Source organism: Pempheris klunzingeri, chromosome 7 (assembly GCF_042242105.1).
Source record: "Pempheris klunzingeri isolate RE-2024b chromosome 7, fPemKlu1.hap1, whole genome shotgun sequence".
Taxonomy (NCBI): Eukaryota; Metazoa; Chordata; class Actinopteri; order Acropomatiformes; family Pempheridae; genus Pempheris; species Pempheris klunzingeri.
In genome coordinates, this window is record NC_092018.1 from 10,995,882 (window position 1) to 11,017,580 (window position 21,699).

General features: G+C 40.9%; 2 protein-coding genes across 4 annotated transcripts in view; both read left to right on the forward strand.

The window, feature by feature from the left end:
• The first annotated feature begins 412 nt into the window (after positions 1-412).
• Positions 413-6,207, forward strand: utp15 (UTP15 small subunit processome component). Its single transcript, XM_070833725.1, has 12 exons — positions 413-556; positions 1,344-1,466; positions 1,575-1,667; positions 1,804-1,988; positions 2,274-2,452; positions 2,721-2,846; positions 3,341-3,476; positions 3,592-3,676; positions 4,256-4,411; positions 4,634-4,735; positions 4,961-5,094; positions 5,241-6,207. Exons 2-12 carry the CDS (start codon positions 1,377-1,379, stop codon positions 5,539-5,541), a joined length of 1,587 nt encoding a protein of 528 aa, XP_070689826.1. The 5' UTR covers positions 413-556; positions 1,344-1,376; the 3' UTR covers positions 5,542-6,207.
• Positions 6,208-7,446: 1,239 nt separating this feature from the next.
• The window catches only part of LOC139203521 (rho guanine nucleotide exchange factor 28-like), a 38,693-nt gene continuing 24,440 nt past the window's right edge, over positions 7,447-21,699 (forward strand). For all 3 annotated transcript variants that reach the window (XM_070833312.1, XM_070833313.1, XM_070833314.1), the window contains exons 1-10: positions 7,447-7,604; positions 8,443-8,486; positions 12,399-12,540; positions 13,187-13,296; positions 13,599-13,785; positions 15,921-16,104; positions 16,734-16,935; positions 17,182-17,257; positions 18,715-18,761; positions 19,413-19,485. In XM_070833312.1, coding sequence (XP_070689413.1) covers positions 8,454-8,486; positions 12,399-12,540; positions 13,187-13,296; positions 13,599-13,785; positions 15,921-16,104; positions 16,734-16,935; positions 17,182-17,257; positions 18,715-18,761; positions 19,413-19,485 — 1,054 coding nt within the window. In that variant the 5' untranslated portion in view covers positions 7,447-7,604; positions 8,443-8,453. The remainder of the gene's footprint in view (positions 7,605-8,442; positions 8,487-12,398; positions 12,541-13,186; positions 13,297-13,598; positions 13,786-15,920; positions 16,105-16,733; positions 16,936-17,181; positions 17,258-18,714; positions 18,762-19,412; positions 19,486-21,699) is intronic.

The window sequence follows — 21,699 nt, forward strand, 5'->3', positions numbered from 1 at the left end:
AGAGATTACACCAAAATAACCTGATGTTTAGAATGGACTAAAATAGAGAACACATAAACTTTTGAACAAAATATATTTGGATTTTTACTGTAGTAGCTATATTTTAACAGCCACTTAAAAATAATGAAGTACAATCTAAAACATTAGTTGACATATTTTGGTCAAAAGATTCCTGGTAGACTTTACGAGAAAAGAAGTAGATTCAATTTTAGAAAAAATCAATTAATCAATCAATTAAATTTATTTTATGTAGTCCTATGAATGAATTACAATACTAGGTCCACAGTCAATGCCATTTCAAATATTAAAAAATGAAAAAGAAGGGTTAAGATGTAGACTGTGCGTCCTTTCAGTGAACAATAAAGATATCTCACTCTCAACGGAAGTTGTCACATCTGTAATCATGGCGTCCTTCTGTGCAGCGAAAGGCAACGTGATAACTCTTTAAAACGAGAAACTTTTGGTTTGTTTGGACAACAAATACCCGTATAGTCTAATTTTAACACGTCTTATTTATAAGAAATAAGCCTTCGCTCCTGGACCTTTTTGATCAAAGGTGAGAATCCTTATGATACGTTTTGGCAGGAAAATGCCTGTCGGCTAAAGCGTAACGTGCTAACTAACTTCTGCTGTGAGCACTGAACACGTTGGCTCAGGTTTCATTTGTCTAAGCTGCTTTTCAAAGCATTAACATTACGCGTAAGTTGGAGCATTGAAAGGTCAGTGATTATATTAGTCTTTCGTTCACAGTAATGAACATCAGTGAAGAAATCGACTGTACTCGTATGAACCCGTTAGCTTAGCCTTCACCAATTGCCTAAAGTTAAATTGGTGGGTTGTGATGCTGTCTGCTAAAGTGTCAATGGGGACTCATCAAGACTATATTTACCAAGCAGTTAACCCCTTACCATCCAGCATATGACGATTATTTTTTATTTGACTTACGGTTGCAAAAACCACCACATTTCACTGTTAGACAGCAACGAGCTCTGTTTAGGTAGAAGGTTTGTCATGTTTACTTGAAGTGAAATTATCAACGTCCTCTCAGACTTGTGTTTTTATGGCTGCACTAAGGCATCAAATTAAAGCATTATAGTTTAATTTGTCACTTTTTAAATTCCCCACAGATTCAGCCTAGCAGTTTTGGTATCTTTGCTAAATGTTGTATCTCAGCAAAAACTGTAAATACATTTTTGTGGGTTTAAACATTGTTGGGCTAATCAGCATCAGTTTGTTTAAGAGTAACCACCAGCAGGTCAGTGGGACTAAAGGGATTATCAGCCTAGATATCATTTAATTTACTGTATGTTAACATCCATGTTTTTTATTGTCTGTCTTACCAGATAAAGAACAATTTGCAATTTTGCAGCAGCAAAATGGCTTCATTTAAACCTACGAAGATCCAAGTCTATCCTAAACTTGGTGAGAAAGTCACACAAGACACACTTTACTGGAAAAACTACAAGGTGAGTCTCTCTTTTGCTGCATACCATCATATCAGTGTAAGCAAGAAAAGTGGATTCATAATTTCGTCTCTCAATCTCAACAATGCGTCTTTGTTTCTCCTCTCACAGGCTCCGGTCCAGATTAAAGAATTTGGAGCAATCACAAACATAGACTACTCCCCAGTGGCTCCACATAACTTTGCTGTGACAGCATTCACAAGAGTATGTTGGCTTCTCTTGTATGAATTCGTCTTAGTTGTGTTTATTCAAATTAGTCATGTTCACATCATTAAACAACAAATATTAAGTAGGCCTATACAACATTTGTATGAGATTTCTAACTCTGGTTTCTCTACAGGTTCACATTTATGGGCCGTTCTCTCAGGAGCCTGTAAAGACGTTTACACGGTTTAAGGACACTGCATACAGTGGGAGGTTCAGGTCAGACGGTCAGCTGCTAGTGGCAGGATGTGAGGACTCTGCGGTCCGGCTGTTTGATGTCAGTGGCAAGGTGGCACTCAGGATGTTCAAAGGGCACACAAAGTAGGTATCTAATGTGTCTCTGTTAGTGTTTTAGATGTGCTGTCTTGGCCTGAAGCCCATTTTCAAGTGCTATAAAATAGGCTTAATTTCAGACTGATTCTGTCTTCTGAAATGCTTTTGTAGCAAAGGGATTGTTGAATGATGATTTCTTGAGTGATCCATCGACTGAATTTTATGATGATCTCAAGAATTCTGACAACCCTCAAACTGTCTTGACGGCTTATGGATGTCTTGTCATTAAATTGAACTGATGCAAATCTTGTCTTTTATTTTATGTCTACTCAGGCCTGTACATGTAACGGACTTCACCTCGGATCGTTACCAGATACTAACAGGATCAGACGACTACACCTGTCGACTTTGGGACATCCCAAACGCCACTGAGCTCACTTCCTATCAAGAGCACACAGATTACATTCGCTGTGGCCTCACGAGCAAACTCAACAGAGATCTCTTCATTACTGGTGAGTTTGGAAGCAACATCTTTTAAAATGATGTGGGAGGAAAAGTTAAACTCGGGGCAGGAAATTAACTTTTTGAACCATTAGCATCAATGTAACTTCAGAAAAATAAACAGTAATCCCACTCCAAATGCTGCTCTTCATTTGTTAGACAGAATGCCATTGCAGATGGAGGGATGAGGAATGGGATGAAAGAGTTTTGTTTGTTTTTGTCTGACTAACAACTAGTGTGTGTTGTTTTTTTTTTTTTCTTCTTCTTTTCTTTCCCCAGGATCTTATGACCACACACTGAAGCTGTTTGATGCCAGAGTGGATAAGAGTATGATGACCATGGATCACGGCCAGCCAGTGGAGAGTCTGCTCCTCTATCCCTCTGAGGGACTCCTCGTCTCTGCAGGTAGTCAGCAGTATGATCATCATGTTCGGTCAGCGTTAGATCACACACATGGTCAATGAGTTATTGCTGGGTCCTCCGTCTGGTTCTCATTGAAACAAGTTGTTGAGTAGAAAATGTTCAAACTTGGATGGGCTGGGCCAAGAGAAATGAGGAGCAGCACTGAAGACAACAGCATTTAAGTCCGTTGTGACCTGTTAGATCCCTGATGTACCCCAGTATGGGTGGTCAGGACTGGCTGTCCATTTACAGCATTCTAATCTTTACTGCCTATAGATAATTATTGAAGCTGGTTGCCAGGAGGCTCGCTTAGCCTCTAACTGCCTCCCTCTGAGCATCTACCCTGCCCTTGGGCCATTTGGCCTCAGTTGAGACAAAAACAACCTAAATATGTCTTTCTACACTGTTGCCTTCCTGCCAATAACTGCACTTATGACATTATATTCACAGATGTTTATCCAGGACATTAAAGAAATTCTTTCTACCACTCTCCTCAGGGGGGCGCTATGTGAAAGTGTGGGATCTGCTAAAAGGAGGCCAGCCTCTGGTGTCACTGAAGAACCATCACAAAACCGTCACCTCTTTGTGTCTCAGCAGCAACGGACAAAGACTGCTGTCAGCCTCTCTGGACAGGTATGGGGACAGGTCTATGTACAGTATGAATGTGGAAATCACTGAGGCTTCTCTATCTGTAAGTAAGTTTTATATATGAACCTGATCTAATGCAGAGCCTCTGTTTGTCTTTCAGGCATGTAAAGGTGTACAACACAACCAGCTATAAAGTGGTCCACAACTTTGACTACGCTGCCTCCATCCTCAGTCTGGCTCTGGCTGTAAGAAATTACATTCAACCCTTCGTTTATTATTAGTTTTTTATGTATGAGGATGAATTAAGTGTAGAAAGGTGCATTTATGGTGCAGAATGTATGTAATTATACTTATACTGCTTCTATTTTGCTGACTGTGGCCTATAAACATGGAAAAAAGTCAATATAGAGAGATGGAAATTTGCTTGTGTCTATGGTGCAGCCCTGGAGGGAGTTGTGATTTGAGAGATAAAATCTGAGACTGAGAAGTGATAGATTCAGTTTCTGCAGCAGCCAACATAAATATCCAGCTCTGCCAGAGATTTAAATCGAAAGGAGATGAAACAGTACATCCTCTCCACTTGGTATTGGCATAAGGGTGTTGGATTTCTAGAACACACTGTGCGACCTCAGTGAACTGACAAGGCTTTTTTTTTTTTTTACTTTGGTCCTTCAGTGCTTTTTGATTTCGACCTTTAATCACCACCACGGATTTTTAATTTGTTAGAAACATGCTCTGCTGTCACAACTATAGCAGTGATCTGTACCAAAGTGTGCACTGTTTGTTGTGAGACAGTAAAACTGTGAATGTGTCTTTCTCCTCAGCCGGATGATGAGTCCATTGTTGTGGGTATGACCAACGGAATTCTAAGTATCAAACACAGGAAAAGCCCTGAAGAGTCAAAGGACGTTTCTGGCCCACAGAGGCGACGACCATCATATCGTGTTTTTGTAAAGGGGAAGAACTACATCCCTAAACAGGTACGTTTACACTTAGTAACATGCAGACGCGGAGCTCAGCTGTCTGAGACTTGATCTGGCTATGAGAAGATGCACTGACTGAATTCTTCAAATTACAAGGTTAAGCTGACATTCAGTGGCCATTCTTTTATTTCTGCACACTGAGTTGTTATATATTGTGTATGGGACTGTTTTCTTTCTTACAATTGCTGATAAATTTCTTGGTTCTCCATCTTTTTCCAGGATGATTTTCTTGTCAGCAAGCCAGTGAAACAGCACTTGGCCAAATACGACAAGCAGCTCAAGAAATTTAATGTATCGAAGGCCTTGGATAAGGCTCTGGAGGTATACATTAATGCATTTATAACTTTAGTAACTAGGTTAAATTGGAGGGCATCACTTTCTTGAGGTTAAAGTTGTACTTTTTTTTTTTCCAACTTTCAAATAAAGCAGTGACACATGCTACTTTCCTGTTGTGGAGTTATACTAACAGCATCCTACATGAACAAACATTTCAAAAAGGTGGTATGACTTTACTTTTATTGATATTAAATATCTTTTAATTTATAGACATGGACAAGATTGAGAAAGCCAGAGGTCACAGTTGCTGTCATAAAGGAGCTGGATCGAAGAGGAACGTTGAAGAATGCTCTGGCAGGAAGGGATGAACAGGGTCTCTCAAAGTTGCTCAACTTCCTCATAGGGTAAGACACAGATAAAACTTCATTACCTAAGTAGACTTGATTGTGGGTTTATTGTTGGATGTGCTGAATTTGGTAGCTTGCAGTTGCACATAAAGTCATGCAGAAACAGCTGGCAGTACTTGAACCTTTTACCGTTTCCTCTTCAGGAACTTGGTTGACACCCGGTTTGCTTCGGTCCTGGTAACAGCGGCTGAGATGATTCTGGACATCTATAAGTCGGTAATCGGCCAGTCACCATTCGTGGACCGACAGCTGCTGCGTCTGCAGGAGCTGCTGCAGAGAGAAATCGACTACCAGCAGGACCTCCTGGAGGTGCTGGGCATGTTGGACACGATGTTCGCTGCCTCCCTCCCTAGAAAGGAGGTGCCATGCACTGGGTTCAGCAGGTCTAATGGCCTGGCTCTGGGTGAAGCTAGCACCTCAAGACCACAGCTTCAGGCCACCTGAGAGGCTTGCAGAGGGGGAAAACTGCTTTAGACTGGGCTAGAGTGCCTTTTCAACTCTAAAACCTCCTTTTGAAACATCATACACAAATTTCCTGACATGCTGTCGACTTCACCAAACAGATGCCTTTTGGTACAGGTTTTAAGAGACTGACAAATCCCCCATGGCCTCACTTGTTGTTTGAACTCGGTGTGACTGACAACACAACAGGCAGCTAAAAGAACTTGTCTGTCTGTGTTTGTGTGAATGTAAAGCAAGGTGTTGCTTTTTGGAAGTCTTGTTATTACAGTTTCAATTGTATATGTGAACTGCGTGTATGTGTGTGCGTGTCAGGGTTTGTGTGTTTTGAATGATTTCACCGTGAATGTCTGCTTTGTGTTGTCATAAAATTTGGCATTGACAAATGTTTTCTAAGCAGATGAGAATAAATTTTTGTAATATTGAAACTGCCATAATATCATAATAAAAATAGTGTAGTTTGAAAAATCTGCTTAACTCTGCTCAACACATGCCAGACTTGTGACCAGTTGATTGGGGGCTGCTTGTGCAATTTGGGACAGAAGCTGTGTGCCCAATTGGTAAACCAGAATTTAGGGTCAGTGGTTAAAGTTAGGATTGTGTACGTTCAGGCAATTAGTGGCAATAGTATGTTTCCAGGAAATGAAAGCAAGTTGATGTAAATACCCCGAAAGTCACTTAAATTATGCAAAATGCAGCTTTTAATGTCTTTTCAACATAAATGTGCGACCTGTGTGCCTATCGATTGCCACAGACAATCATCTCCCTTTTTCTCCTACTCCATCTTTCACTAAATGTGTGTGAAAACATGTCGTTTAGGTCTGGATCCCTTTATGATGTCATAAGGGGGATTTGCTTTACATTCAATCACCTCCAGGCCTTCAGCAGGCCAACTTTCCCCACCCACTGAAAACCTCCTGAATCCATCTAGCTGTTTGCCATTGCTCTTTTGTCACCAACACCAGCTCTGAGAACGCAAAGATGTTGAAGGCGAGAGCAGTTGCTCTGTTCTTCTAAAGCTGAATGTGCAGACTGAGACTGAACAGCTGCAACAGCCATGTCTGTTATGGAAACCATAATGTGTTTTTTTTTTTTTTAACACTAAGCCATATAAGCCTGCTCTAGTAAGACTTCCAAACAAAAGTATGAACTTGAAAATGAGCATAATGTGGGACTTTATGTAAAACTGTGTGTTAATGTCCCATATTTTGCAAATTTTAACGTTCAGACTTGTATTTGGACGTCTTACCAAAACAGATTTGTATGGTTTAATGTTCAAAAACCACACTATTTTTCTTCTACTGACAGGGCTGCTGCAGCCTCTGTCTGCACGCTACCTTTTAGAAGAAGAGAAACAATCTGCTGCTTCACTGTCGCCTTCAACATCTTTGCGTTGGTGGTAGTGTGATAAAAAAACAGCGGACAGCGAGGTGGACTTGGGAGGTTTTCAGTGACAGTCGGCCTGCTGATGGGCTGGAGGAGGTCACGTGATCAACAGATTCCCCTCATGACATCATAAAGGGAGGAAAACCTAAATAGCATGTTTTCACTCACATTTACTGAAAGATGGAGAGGAACGATCCTTTCTGAGAATATGGTGGTCTCAAGGCACAACAAAGACGCATATCTATGTTATCTTTCTGTTGCTTGTGTTTTGCAATAATACAGGACCTTTAAATATCCCCTAATTATGATTCAGACTTCAAAATGCACGGCCGTCGCTGTTTTATCGCCTTCCACTAGAGGTCGCTGTAAGCTCGAAGAAACAGTTGACTTTCACACACTAGGAGGAATTTGCATGCGAGCAGACGGAAGACGGAGAGCATCAGCACTGACAGAGAGGAGGATGCTGTGTCAGTGCGGCTCACACTGCAAACAGCACCCGCACTGATTGAACGCCATTTCCCAACTTGTAGCTTTACCAAAGACACCTGAACCAGCAGGTAGCAGAAGGACGATGAATCCGACTTAGGTGCTCTTTTATTTTATTTTGCTCAATTTAAGCGCACCGTCAGGTTTCCTCTGCCGGAGTCCGAGCTCCTGTGAAGGTAAGCACAGCATTAATGTTAAGCCCTAACTAGTGGCTGTTTACTTTTATCAACGTGTGTGTTTCCTGTGATATATTGACAGTTTGCTGATATGTTAACTCTATTTGAATGGCAACATATAGCTCTATAGAAGGGAACCTCAGATTGGTCTAAATAGGTCAGCATCAAACTGTGAGTTTAATTCATTTGAATCATAAGGAAAAGACTCATAAATGTTTCTAAAGCTGGACTGAGTCATTTGATAATAAGCATCTAATTTAGTGCTATTAATATCCCAACTGATGAGCAGTTTTTCTGTGTCACAAAGCTAGACACACTCACAAAATTCCTTTGCCTTTGCTCACAGTGATATTATAGAGTTAAAAATGCAAACTCAAAAGATGACGTGATTGCACAGGAAGCATGTTTTTAAAAATGGTTGTATTAAGACCTTTCTGCTGTGTCCACTTTAGGAAGTAGCCACTGATAAAGAACAGACCTGAACACTGCAGCACTGACACTTGATCGATTTCATACTTTAGCACACAGGCAGAGACGCACATACGCAGAAGTAAACTAAACGCTGTCTGCATATCAGATTTGAGCATAGCTGGAACCGTCTCTACACACCAAAGGTGGAAAATATCATCATTAATATCATTATCCACATACTTTGAGATCAAAAGACGATCCTGTCTCATCAGAGACACTCTGCTTGACACAGACAAGGTTTGATAATCTCTTTGGGATCAGAAGAGCAGGCAGAATAACCAAAATAACCACAGAAGAAATGAGGAGTCCTGTGTGAGTTTTCATTTTTTGTCTCAAATGTCTGTTTAATGTCTGCGTTTGCCTGCAGTTGCTGTGCAGATGGAGCTGAGCAGGAGGAAAGTGCCTCTGTATGTGAGTATACGCTACAGTTTGCAGTCAAGTTTGGATGCCAGCTTCTCCAGTTAATCTCAAGAGTTATTCCCCAGGAAAATCTCTGATAATTGAGTTTGGAATGCAGTGAGAGATCAGCAGCCTCATTTATAAAAACCAAAAGTCTGTGGCAGAGATTTTGTGCTCATGTCCGAACCATTATGTTTAATGAAAATGTATCATGTGAAAAGATTTTATTTTCTGTTCATGTATCAACGCAGTTCATGTACTTTCATCAAGTACACTAAAGTTCCTGTGTGTAAGATTGTTTTTTGATTAAGGCTTCAGATTTGGCACTACGGTCAATGAGGGCGCCGTGATGACAGGAGACTGATGTCTTCGACTTTGATCAAGCACAGTCTTTATTGTTCTTTGAATGAAGCATTTCTGTTGGATTATTTGAGCACTGAATCATAGTTTCTGAGGAAAAAAATAACAATATTCATCAGCACAACAGTGACAATACCAGCCTGGAATTTGTGTATATAACTAGCAAATCAGTAACTCTGTGATTCATTCAAGTATTTTATTTGTATTTTACGCGCTCTGGGGTTAGAAAGGAACTTGTGTTTGCTATCAGTTTGATTTGTGATGTCTCTGGTCATGTTAAACCTTTGAATGGATCTGTTGTCTGTGAGGTTAAGCTGTAGTCAAACAGGGCAGGAATGCGGTTAAATATTTTTTCAATGGTTTCAATTGGGGATCTTAGCAATGTACGCAAACATTAATGAGAACTAATGCTTCTCTAGAGATCAAAGAGGGAATACATTGCTGTTACTGTCTGGTACTCGCGGTTACTTGAAGGTACCAATCTTTTAATGTGGACGCAGCATCCAGACCATTTCATGTACTGAAAGGCCTACTCCTCAGATACTGTGTTTGTTTTCTATACAGGCCCACAAATAAATGAATGAGTGAATTCATTCATGCAACGACTCAGTTTTACAACAGCGTGCTAAGATGCTCACGATGACAGTGCTAACATACTTGATGTTTAGCAGGTAATGTTTACCATGTTCATGTTCATCTTAAACGGTTAGCATGCTAACATTTGCTAACAGGCTCCGAACATAAAAACACAGCTGTGGAATGGTGTTAGATTTTTCATTATTGTTGGACTAATCAATGTTGATCTGGAGAAAAGTTAAAGGGTTACCAGTTGTTATGATTCATCCTCAGGGGGACATGAATGTCTGTACTCAGCTTTAAGGCAATCCATCCAATAGTTGTTATCTTTTTATTCAAAATAACACATGCTAGAGAAAAGAAATCAGCGATTCATCAAAATCACAAGCATACGTCTTCTGGGAACCATGAATGTCTGCACAAAATGTTATTAACATGTGATCATGTTATTAAAATGCGACATTTACTTGAACATTTCAAACTTTGACCTGCTGGTGGCGCTAGATGAACAGGCAGAAGATCAATAAAATCATAAGGATTCATCCTGTGCTCTCCTCGCACATCTTTCCCAAGATGCATCACAATCCATTTAATAGTTGTAGAAACATTTCACTAAAAACTAAAAATGTCAACCTCGCTAGAGGGGAAAGTCAGGATATCACCCAAGTCGGTGGGCTTTATCCTCCGTGTACGTGTGCATATATTCTCACAAGAATTTGTGGGCATCTGTTCCAAGGTGGAGGACAAAGTAAGCAATAGCACATTGCTAGACAGGTGCACATCATATCACTTAATGCGGCATCAACTGTTTATAGTCTGTTCCTAACCATTCATCTTTTGCCTCTGGCAGTCCCCACTGTTATGGCTACTTTTTCACAGAGAGGCCACAGAATCATTAGTGGTCAACATCTGGTCAGTCACACCGAAGTGAAGAGTCATAATGAGGGCACAGGAGAGGCTGTGTAGACGGTATGGACTCTGTGGTAAAGCTGATGTTCTCTCTGTCAAAGAACAGCTGCGTAGGGATAAAGAAATGGATGAGTGAACCTGAAGGTGGGATTAGGTGAGACGGAGAAACATGGAGGCAGGATTACTCACAGTGTCTCTATCTGTGAGAAGAAAGTAAAGAGTAAAGAACTCGGTTTTTATAGCGTGAGAAATCAGGTCAGCTGTTGAGGTGATGCAAGGGTAATAGACAGACTCTCATGAGAAAAAGAGAGACTACTTAAAAAAACCCACCCTCTTACATTTGTATACCATTCAGCACTAATCTGTTCATTGCATTTCAAGATAAGCATTATACTTAGCATTTTTAGTATACCTTCTTTCCTTCAACATGTCTCTTCTACTCCTGCTCTCCTCTGCTCCTCAGTCAGTCACTTGGTTGATACGTTTCCCAGAATAACCCACACAGTATGTTGCATTGCTGTCTGTCACTGAGGCCACTGTAGGTGGACACATTGATATCTTCTACAATAGATTTCTTCCCCTGCAACTGGTGGATGTTGGTGGAAAGTGGGATCTCTAAAAAGTAGGCTAGTGGCCCTGTAAGTTGTTTTTTTATTTTGATGGATTAAAACTAAAAGTGAATGTTTAGTTTTAATATTTAAATTACAAAAGATTGGCCATCATAGATGTACAGACGCTGCCATTAATCGACAGTAAATAAGTTACCAACCAAACAGTGGCATGTGCCCAGAAATGACACGAAAATAGACACCTGTTTTCTATGATGTTTTCTAATCAACTTTATAAGGTGAGAAAATGAAAGTGTTGTATTTACAACTTGTCCTGCTGTGGCCAGACAGCTACTTTTGTATACCATGTCAGGGACTGCAGTAGAAAATTAGCCTGTATGGCTAAATCTGGTGCATTCACTTAATGTTTACGTATATTACAATTAATGTGCATTGTCCCTTCTTAGATGCATAAATAAAACAAATAAAATGAATATTTTAAGGTTGACTTTCTTCAAAGATCCAATTCTAACAGTGCCTGTGTAACCAACTAATAATTAACTTGACAAAGAAGTGCCAGTCTATCCCGAACTGAAACTGTGTTTTTGTTGTATTTAAATTGTTGCCTCTAAGCTAGGTGTGCTATATAGTGCTTTGTTAAACTAATATCCCACAAATATACCTACGTGCTAATTCTATTTTCCCCAAGTTCTGTGATTTTTAACAGCTTTCTGGATCTCTGCGTTAGTTGCATGATATGTCTGTGGTGGGAAATGTTTTTTTGTTAAGTATTGAAATGTATCTGTATTGTCCAGAGTATTGAAAAAGTCAATACCAAAAGCAGGGATTGAATGTCTGATTAGATTCGGTAACCTTTTCGCTCATTCTCTGTTTGGACGGTTCCAGATTGAAATCAAAGTTGTGTTGGTTTTAGACAACTCTGTCCAGATGGAGTTCTTGTATTGGTTCATTTGAGCCTGTGTTGAACTCTTTCCTTTAATAAAAATCACTGTCATACTGGTATCTCAGGTTCTGTGTCGGCTCTTGTATCAGGTAAACTCAAACGATACCCAGCCCTAGATAAATCAGCGACTTAGGATTTTAACAGCCCAACCTTGACCTCTTGAGCAATGATTTACAGTCTAGTGAGGCTGATATACGACATGTTGTCACACCCACATCTGACCTGCACCAAGTTTTGTTTTTAAAGTGTGCACATCAGTGTGACTGCTCTGCCCTATTTCATCTTCTTCTGCCTCAGATCAGAAGTCTAAAGGGCTCTGCCCTGTTGGGATCAGGGCAGGTCTTTGTAGTAGACACTATGACATTCCTGTTTTTATTGAGGGGGGATATTTTATTGTATCCTCAAGAGGAATGCCGTCAAGGGATTTGGTGTGCTTTACAGAAATGCAGAACACGACATCAGGATAGAGTCTTACCTAAAATGAGTATCTTTACAAGTAGAGATATTGTTTGCTCTCTAGCGTCTTCATTATTTTGCCTCTCAACCTCTCACTTTTCTTTATTTCAGGGCCAGGCGAAGGTATTTGCATTGCTGGAGGGTTTAGATTCCATGCCAGAGGATGTGGAGGTCTACATTGTTTTGGAAGGATCCACACTGGTCCATGTCACCAGGGCTCAAAGTGATGTCATGCTCTGCTTTGTAGTGCCTGGTATGTGCTATGTATGTCTCTATGAGGTGTACTGTATTGCCTTGTTAATACATGTATGCTTTTGTGTCTTTTAGCATGATTTTCTACATTTTACATGAAAAGAGAGAATTAATTTGGAAAACCACGTTCAGGCGTTAAACATCCTGACAATTCCAGGTTGTCCACAACTGTCTGTAATATACTCGGGAACGGAATACCACTAATCGAATCTTCACACATGCACAGTCTGTGACTAGAGGCCTGGAAGAGCACAGAGTCTTATCAGCTTCCTCTCAGGGGGGGAAAGGACTCCAGAAACAATATGTCAACATTACTGAGCCTCTGTTTAGGTTGACACAGACAGCAGGCAGTCCTGCAAGCTTGTCCACTCTCTACAATAGCTGGACTATTAAAACGAGTTCTCCATCTCTATTTATAAAAGCAAAAAAAGCAGGCTGGCTCTCTGGGCTAAAGGCATTTTGATTTTTAAGGCCTTTTGTCATTAATGAACCATTCTGGTGGGTTTGTATTGTTAGCTTGCTATGACAAACGTGTATCATGCTGATTATTTCACATTACACCCAGGTGGCCATCAGTGTTTTTTCATATAAAAGTTAACATCTGTCTGGAGTAAAGTCTGGCTTTGTTGTGTTTTATCCCGCTTTAGGACATAACCTGGCTGAGGTGGTCTCTGTCCAGGCCTACCTGTGCTCTGAAACCACACCCCTCACCTGGGTGGGCGGAGCTTCATTGGAGTACGTCCAAGATGATGCTCAGGTGGGGAAGATACACGCATACGATCCTATACATTGCAAGTTTGTGCATTCCTGTGGTAAAAATTACCAGAAGCAGCATATTTTTCTACACTTTTGCAGACTCTTCATACTGTGTAAAAAATGTCCATCTTACCGAAGCAATGCGCCAAATATTAGGTTAAACACAATAGTGTTTGCTAAAAGGATGAGAGTACTTCACTGTTATGTTATTAGTGTAAAGTGAGTCGCTCACCTCAAGTCATAACATTCTCCAAACATCCCAGATCACAGATTGTATCTGATTCATGACTGCTTTGTTCTCAGGACCTGGCAGAGCACCTGGTAATCCACGGACATTGTTTGAGCTCCACGGATCACAAGGAGCTGAGCAGCCTCTTCAACCTGGGCCAGGAGAGCTCCCGCTGGGCTATGGATCGTCGCGTGGCCCTCGCCATGGCCAACCTCGATATCCCCCAAAACTGGAATGTACTGGGGAGCCACAGTGGAGATGGTGAGAGCGGGATTATCTTATCTTGCTGAAAGGGCATTCCTGCGCGGACACGTTTTAATATATTTCATTTACTAGATTTGCTATATTTTATCACGTACATGTTAAAAACCTTGAATTCGTGAGCAGAGATACAGTCAACAGGTTTCCTCATAACTTCATCTCTCAGCGTTGTGCTGGAAACTTGGAGCCTGTCTTATCCAAGGAAGGTGAACTCTTCAACTCTGCTCCCACTCCGTTGGGCTTCTTCCTCATCATCATTCCCATTTTCCATGCTCACTGGGCTGAAATCGGAAGTGAACATGCTCACATGTTTGCTCCTGTTGAATTCATCAAAGCCAATTAAGCAGCACGTAATGTTGTTAATAGAGCCTTTCCATCTGGAAGTAGCCCTAAGCAGAGCTCCATAAATCTGAGGGCAAGTGTGTTTATGTGTGCGTGTGTATATATACGTGTGTGTTTGTGTGTGTGCTGACCATGTTTACTAGATTCCACCATCTGTGTGTACGATCTGAGTGTTTGTGTAGGGCCACCTACATAAATAACAAACTAGATTTAGCGTTAATATAGTTATGGCAGTCTGTTTCATTGCAGCGTCTCCCTCTAAATGTCTGCAGTTAATTTGATAACACGGCTTATGACATCACTCCTTTGCCGATGCTGTGTGTGCAACTGAATTTTCTGTCCCTGACTTTCCTTAGATGGTTACCATGTGTTTATAGTGTATTCTGTGTTTTTAAAGGTCATAGGAAAAACTTAATAAATCCTTAATCTGTCACAAAATCAAGAGACTTTATAGGAACTTGGAAGAATTGTGTTCTCTCTGGACTGAGTGCAGCACTGAAAGCTCTAAAATTTTGACATACAGATGGCAAAAGTGTTATTTGTGAAATTTGGCTTCATAGCTCAACAAGCCCCCGCACCCTGCTGGGGTTTGGATGTAGAAAATTCTGGCATAAATGGAAAAAGGGGAATTTTTAAGAGCTGAAGTGGAGCCTTTTAGATCTGTAAAGTAAATCTGCCAGCTCATGTCTGTTTATTAGCTATAAAGTTACCTCAATTTCTATAGAAAACACAATAAGTCTAATTCAAGTAAATCAAAGTATTTCTCGCTCTGGTTTTGAAGCATACATCGCTGCACAGTATGTGGGTAAAAAGGGCTTTTATCACTTATCAAGGTATTGATTGTGTTCGACAGTTCTACTTGATGCTATACTAAATTTGATTTTTGTTTTTTGACTCTTCTCCTCTTGCCATATTTCTGCAGTGTTAGTGATGCGCAACTAACTCAAACAGCATCTGTCTGGCCTCCGTAGGTTGCCTTGAAAACTCAGTTATGAAAACAGTGACTGTCAGGTCTTTATAAAAGCTGTCACATGCTGCTTATTGTTATTCAAGTTAATGTGACTCACTTCTGCAGTTGCCTTTATAACTACCTATTGTAGTCAAAGTCTGAATTGGTGGCAAGTCTTTCATGAATTTTGCAACGTTCAAGAAAAGTGTGAAAGTCACAAAAATGAGGATGACATACAAAATGCAAAAAAACTGCATTAGCAGACAGGAGAGCTTGTTACAGCTTGTTGTCCAGCTTAAAATGTGCTAATTTTCTGTGTACTTTTCCTTTTGGAATATCATACTTTAAGTGTAATGAAATGTTCAGAGTAAATTATGGTAAAGTTTCCTGCATTTTTAAAATTAGAACAGTACATTTGTAAACTTACCAGTTACTTGACTGGTGCTGATTTGATGCAGACCAGTCACCTGGATACAGATCCTGTTGTGTGAGTGTTGAGTGGCAGGCAAAGAAATAAGAAGCTGTCACCACTTTGTTAAAAGCTTTTATTGTCTTAAAGTGGGTCAGTGGAGCAGAGGGATCCAGTACTGTGCCAGAGAATGAATCAATCACTGACATTTAGGTTAATTATCATGGCAATGTGGTTATCTAGACGAGATTCTTGACATTCTCGTTTCCTCCTATTTTACTCACATTCTGCCACTGTCTTTTTTTTTTTTCTCAGCTTGCTGTTAATCTGTTTCCCTCTTCCATTCAGCAGTTACCTTGGAGCTCACTGCATAATTTTATATCTGGCGAGACAGTTTTTTTTAAAATATCATTACCTTTCTTTTCATGTCCTCAGAGCACAGTCTCAGGGAGTCTCCCCTCCACCTGGCTGTGCGATGGGGTCTGTATCGGCTGGCAGAGCTGCTGCTTTGTCAGCCTGGAGGTTTGATGACGGTCAATCTGCCAAACGAAGAGGGAGTCACACCGCTGCAGCTGGCACAGACAGCAGGCAACGGCGAGCTCCTGGAACTGCTCACACAGTAAGATCACCAGCTCTCCCATGGCTCTTCAGACACTAACAAACGAATCACTGTTTTGCTGTAACATTATTCGTTTGGTGCAAAGCTTTCCCACACGGCACACAGTATGGGAAAGCTTTCCTTCAAGCGTAAAACAACCCAGTTTTACACTAGTTCTTACCTCATCTATCCATTAGCTATACGCAGCTATTCCTTTTAGAAGGTTACACCCCGGACAGGTACCCAGTCAATCACAGGGCATGCAGACTCCACACAGAAAGGCCACAGCCTGCCTGCAGGTTCAAATCCACACCCACCACCATACCACCCAGTTATTATCCCACATAATTTGCATTCTTTAGATTTCTAAGGTACTGTAAATGTACTGCTTGACATACATTTCATGAGAAGATAAAATGCTAAACACCTGTTAGTGTTACCTTTCAAATGTTTTCTGTTCAATCTGGATCCATAAATCTTTAGCACAGCACCTGTATAGTTTTGTTTACTTGGCGAAGAGACAGTATACTCTGATGTGATGAAGGAAAGTCTTTCTATCTACATTTTAATGACAAAAGCTTTATTCTCAGAAATGATTAACTCTGTTTTTTGCGATTTGAGACTAAACTAAACAACTTGTTGTGCTATAGCCCACCCAACCCTCTGGCCACACCTCCAGCAGGCCTGTCCCAGGTGTGGGCAGACCGGTCCCGCTTGCTGAGGTTCTATCATGATATGGGGAACCTGACTCTGACCGTCCGACAAAACCTGAGGTGGAGCTCCGAGGAGAGCCGGCACGCTGACATCCTGCTTCTCAGAGAGCGGCTCAGAGATGAGGACTTCCTCAGAGAGGTGAGTCTGGGTTATCAGTGTCGTCTGGTGCAAAGAATATACAAATAAGCCTGAAATTTCTGATGACAAAATTAATAATATGGCCGTTCTTGGGGGTTTTGGGGTAACAAAGTACCTGAAATTACCATCAAGATAAAGCACATAAAATAAAGATAAGTAATCTTGGAGTCAAACTCAGTCCATCTCTGGTTTACATATTTCAGTTTACTGCATGTGCTTACTTAAACATGACCTTTCCTCCCACAGATCAAAGCGCTAAGGAGGGAATGTGTGGAGACCATCTTAGGGAAGGAGGAGCTGGTGGATGATCCTACGGAGAACGGTATCATACCCTCCCTGATCTGTCTCCTTTGTGGGATTTGAGAGGCCTGGTTAGATTAAACCATCCGGTCTTAACTCTTTTCTTTTATGTTGAAATGGTCTGCCATTTTTAGTTCTAGAGGCTTATGAGGTTAGATCATGTAGGTATTGTTGCTTGAATCAGCCTACAACATTAATAGACATTGACTGCCCCCCTGTGGGGTGCTGGAATATTGCAAGGCTGTTAAAAAAGCTTTGGAAGGGCAAATTGAAGATGAATCTGAGAAACTCTTGTGGAGGAATCAGAATTGAATAAATGAATTTGATTAACAGCACAGGAAAAGAAAGTTCTATGTCCATAAGCAACCAAACCACACAGCAGCCACACAGCATTTTAATCTGAAATATAGGAATCACTGCATTTATGTAGTGTGTTTATAAGGTGTGCTAAAACTATTCTAATGTAAATATGTGATTCATCAATTAGTTTGAGAGGAAATTAATCAACAACAACAATGTAAATAGCTGACAAATTGCTCAGTCAGTTAAGTTAATATTAATATTTAGTTAATATTTACTGTTTCTAGCTCCTCAAATGTATGTTTGATGCTTTTCTGCTTTATCTCTTTGCAAATTTAGTATCTTTTGGTTTTGACACATATCCTTTGACATTTTTTTTTTTACATTTTTCAGACAATTTCAAAACACACAATAGTGAAATAATTCTAAATTGTATCATCATGTTTTTATATGTATGTGTCAGTATATTTTCATGTTTCATATATTTTCATATATATGTTAAGACAAGTGCCAAAAATGTAAATAAAAAAATCTAGTCAGTTACCAGGATGAAATTTGGGAGGTCACAGTCTCTTTCATGAGATTGTTTCCTTTACCCTCTGTCTCTGTCTCTCCTGCTCGCTCCATCTTGCTGTGGAGCAACATCAGAGCCAGCTGGCATCACTGTGTCTGACTTGAGTGAATGTGTTTTATGGTATCAAGCTGAGGATCAGGAAGACCTTTGCCAAAGTAACGTAGTTGTTTAGTGATTTCCTGTACTTTTAAATTGTCTCCTTTCTCAGTATTTGCCTTATTGTTACTCCTCCTCTCATATATTTTTCTGTCTCTGGCTTTCTCTCCCAATCTGTAAATCCTTTATCTGTCTCCTACGTGTCTTGCCTTTTCTGTTTTTAGATGAACGAAGGTCTCATATCAAACCACCCAAACACTAATTTTTATGTGTCGCTGCTTTTTTTTTCGGTTAGCAGACATACACCGTGGCCTTTGATCTGGGATGCACATGGTAGTTTCTTGAAAAGAAAGGAGATCAAGGCCACACAGTAAAGATCTCCCCAGGTTATGAAAAGAAAATAAGACTGTGCTATATACATCATTAAAAACTGACACACATCTGTGCTTACTCGAGCGCCTCTTTTGAAGTTTAATGGCTGCGTCTGAGTACGATTTCTCTTCTTTCAGCACTGTATTCTGATATCAATGGAGGAAACTCTGCTGTAGAAGAAAATGTGAGTATTTGATGCAAGGACAGTGTTGATTCTCTCATAATAAATCACACACACAGAGTGCCATAGACTAAAATATGACGAAGATGATGAAGATATATATTTTTTACTGATACTGTAAATTCCCCTCAAACTTGTGTTTAAGCAGCCCACCTGTCCTTCCTAAATGTTTAGTGATTTTATCTATTCAACAGGTTAGTTAAAAAATCCTTAATATTCCATCACAAATTTTGAATCTCTCAAAGCACCATTGAATCTGGAAGAACATCTGCATCAGCCAGTGGCTAACTGCGGTCATAGTTGGAACAAGGACTGACCGCCTGTCAATGCTCCACATTGTTTTACTCTTATTGTTAAGGTGTTGGATTTGGCACCTTGCTCATGCCACTGAATAGCTGACTTTGTGAACGGTCAAGTGTGGATTTCAAGCTCTGAGAGGTGTGGTGCATGCACATGACTGGTCATCGAAACAGGGCCTGTTTTATGTGATGCAGATGGTTAGCTAATTAATCTCTCTGTTACACACCGAGGCACTTGCTAAACACTTGTGTTATTGTACTTAGTTTTTTACGGCACGCTTGTAGACTGATGGGAAAGTTTCACAGTGGAAGTGTGTGCGCTATTTGGTGAAAGGTTCCCCATGTCTTCATTCAGGACTATGACGAGCCGCTGATGTTTTGCCTGAATGAGGAGGACGAAGAGGATGATCCATCACGGTCCGACTCTGGTAAAGTTTTTAAGTCTTTTTAAAACTTCCTTCGAAGCAAAGCTGCTTTCTCGGAAGGCTGTTTGTAGATGTGGTTTTAATTTTAGAGCTTGCAGTGCCACAGCTGCAGATCATGCAGACTGAAGTTGATCACTGTTGTTTTAGGTGGTGTTATATTCATAGGAAGTTATCCAAGTAGCTTCTAATCATTAAGTGAGTCCAACTGCAGGAAACGTTTCCTTTCCTGAACAGAACTTAGACCTCAACTCTAATCCATGATTATGGTTGTCTACCATCCCCACAGACTATAGGATCACATTTCAGCCCCCTCGCTTGTCTCCCTCCCCTGTCTTTGGAGTTTTTGGAGCCTCGTCACTCTGTGTTTACAGTGATTGTGGCACTGAGGAGGAATCTTTTTAATGCGGCATGCAGAGAACACTCCAGTAGTCATCCCATTAGTCAGCCTATTCCTGCCAGATGTGACAGCGGAAGAGAAATGAATCCCAACTAGGTGGCTGAAGGTGTCTTCGCTCTGATCTGCTTCTGGACAGGAAGGGAAGGATTTGAGAGTGGGAACATCCAGCGGGTTAATAATTGGCTTGTATTGCTGCAGAGCAGACTGATGCTTCAGTGTAAGAATGCTGTGGTTACAAGCTGAGGCTTTAGACTTTATAACACTTGGCACTGGACATCTGCAGTCTTAACTTCCTGTGGCTGGTGTTGTTTTCCATGCTATAAGTTTTAGCCATTTTATACTCCGTATGTGTATTTGTGAATGTGTGTTTGTTGGCTGGTTGAGGACTTTCACATTTTCTGAGTAGTCTTTGAAGACTGCCTGCCTGTGAACTCGATTGATCCTTTCAAACGCTTTTTGTGGTTCAGGCGAATAGTATTGGTCACTGGAATCCTGTTTTCTCTAAAGTTTCCCTCACTGCCATATTAGAATTAAAAAAAATGGCTCAGACTGAAAATGACTCAGGTTTTATACATGTCATTCTTCTGGGATTACAATGCTTATTTGACTCTTGAGGAATTTCAGTTCCTCATTAGACATTCCTGAGCTGTCGGGCATTACAAGTGATGGGCAGGTTTTTGTTTTTTTTAAAAGAAGTGAAGCATATAGTGGGATTCCAGTCTGTTTTTATCACATGCGATATGGCTGCTTGACTTGAGCTAATGCGTCATCAAGTAGACAGACAGAACTTCTGTAGCCAGACCCTCAGCAAGGGATGAGGAATTTAGAGCATAGCTGTCATGTTCCCCCTGTCTTCTTGATGTCAGCTCTTTCCTCTCTCCAATTCAAATTACTGTAACTTCACCGGCACGACCATAATGAAATACGGTATTGCCACAGCAGGTGGCACAAGTTTTACAATGCAAGTATACTAGTTCAAACTTTTTAAGAAAGAAAGACACGTTTGTCTCTGTTATCTTCCATCCTTTTGCCTCCCTCCACTTTCCCCCACCGCTGCCCTCTTCATGCCCCCAAAAATCAAATACCCCACCCAAAACACACACTTGCCCCCAAATACCTACATACACACACAAACAGACAGACTTATGCACCCATGCCCCCCAGGTCCCATCCTCCCAGGTCAGCATTTTAATGTGAGTTTAGTGAACAAACAGCAAAGGCCACTTCATCCCGAGGATCTCTGCTCTCTGTATCTGAAGAAAGGAAGGACATCGATGTGTGTGTGTGTGTGTTGTCAGTGTTTGTGTGCACTTGTGTGTTTGAGAGGCAGAATGCAGTGGGGTAGAGCGCTTTGAAGGGGGCAAGGGGTTTGGAGAAGTGGGGGGAAAAAAAAAGGGGTGTTGGGCTGTGAATGGAGGTTGCCAGGGCTTTGCTGAATGCAGTTTTCCAGCAGTTTGTTGAGATCCCCAGGGAGAGGAGAGTGGTGGAGTGTGAGAATGGTGTGTGTGTGGCTACTGGGGGGGGGGAGAGCAAGAGAAAGCGATTTATGATATGGATAGTTTGGCAGGGGGACAACAGACGATGAGTGCAATGCCAGGAACGCAAACAAGAGTCTCCGACCCCGGCTGAGGGATCTAATTGGAGAACGGAAAAAAGGATTAAACCTCACACAGACCCCACAAAGGCAGCATTAATGTTCACTAGTACAGTGCCAAAACCCTCTGTCACCCCTCCCCACGCACACACATACAGACACTACTTTCTATAGTCTCACTGTACCCCTGTTTCCCTCTGTGAATATCCTACCTACAAAACCCTTC

Excerpts from the sequence above, each read along its gene's own strand:
- utp15 (XM_070833725.1), top strand. The coding sequence starts at position 1,377 with ATGGCTTCATTTAAACCTACGAAGATCCAAGTCTATCCTAAACTTGGT. Across the intron at positions 1,989-2,273 it reads ATGTTCAAAGGGCACACAAA|GCCTGTACATGTAACGGACT; the intron begins GTAGGTATCTAA and ends ATGTCTACTCAG. Across the intron at positions 2,453-2,720 it reads CAGAGATCTCTTCATTACTG|GATCTTATGACCACACACTG; the intron begins GTGAGTTTGGAA and ends TTCTTTCCCCAG.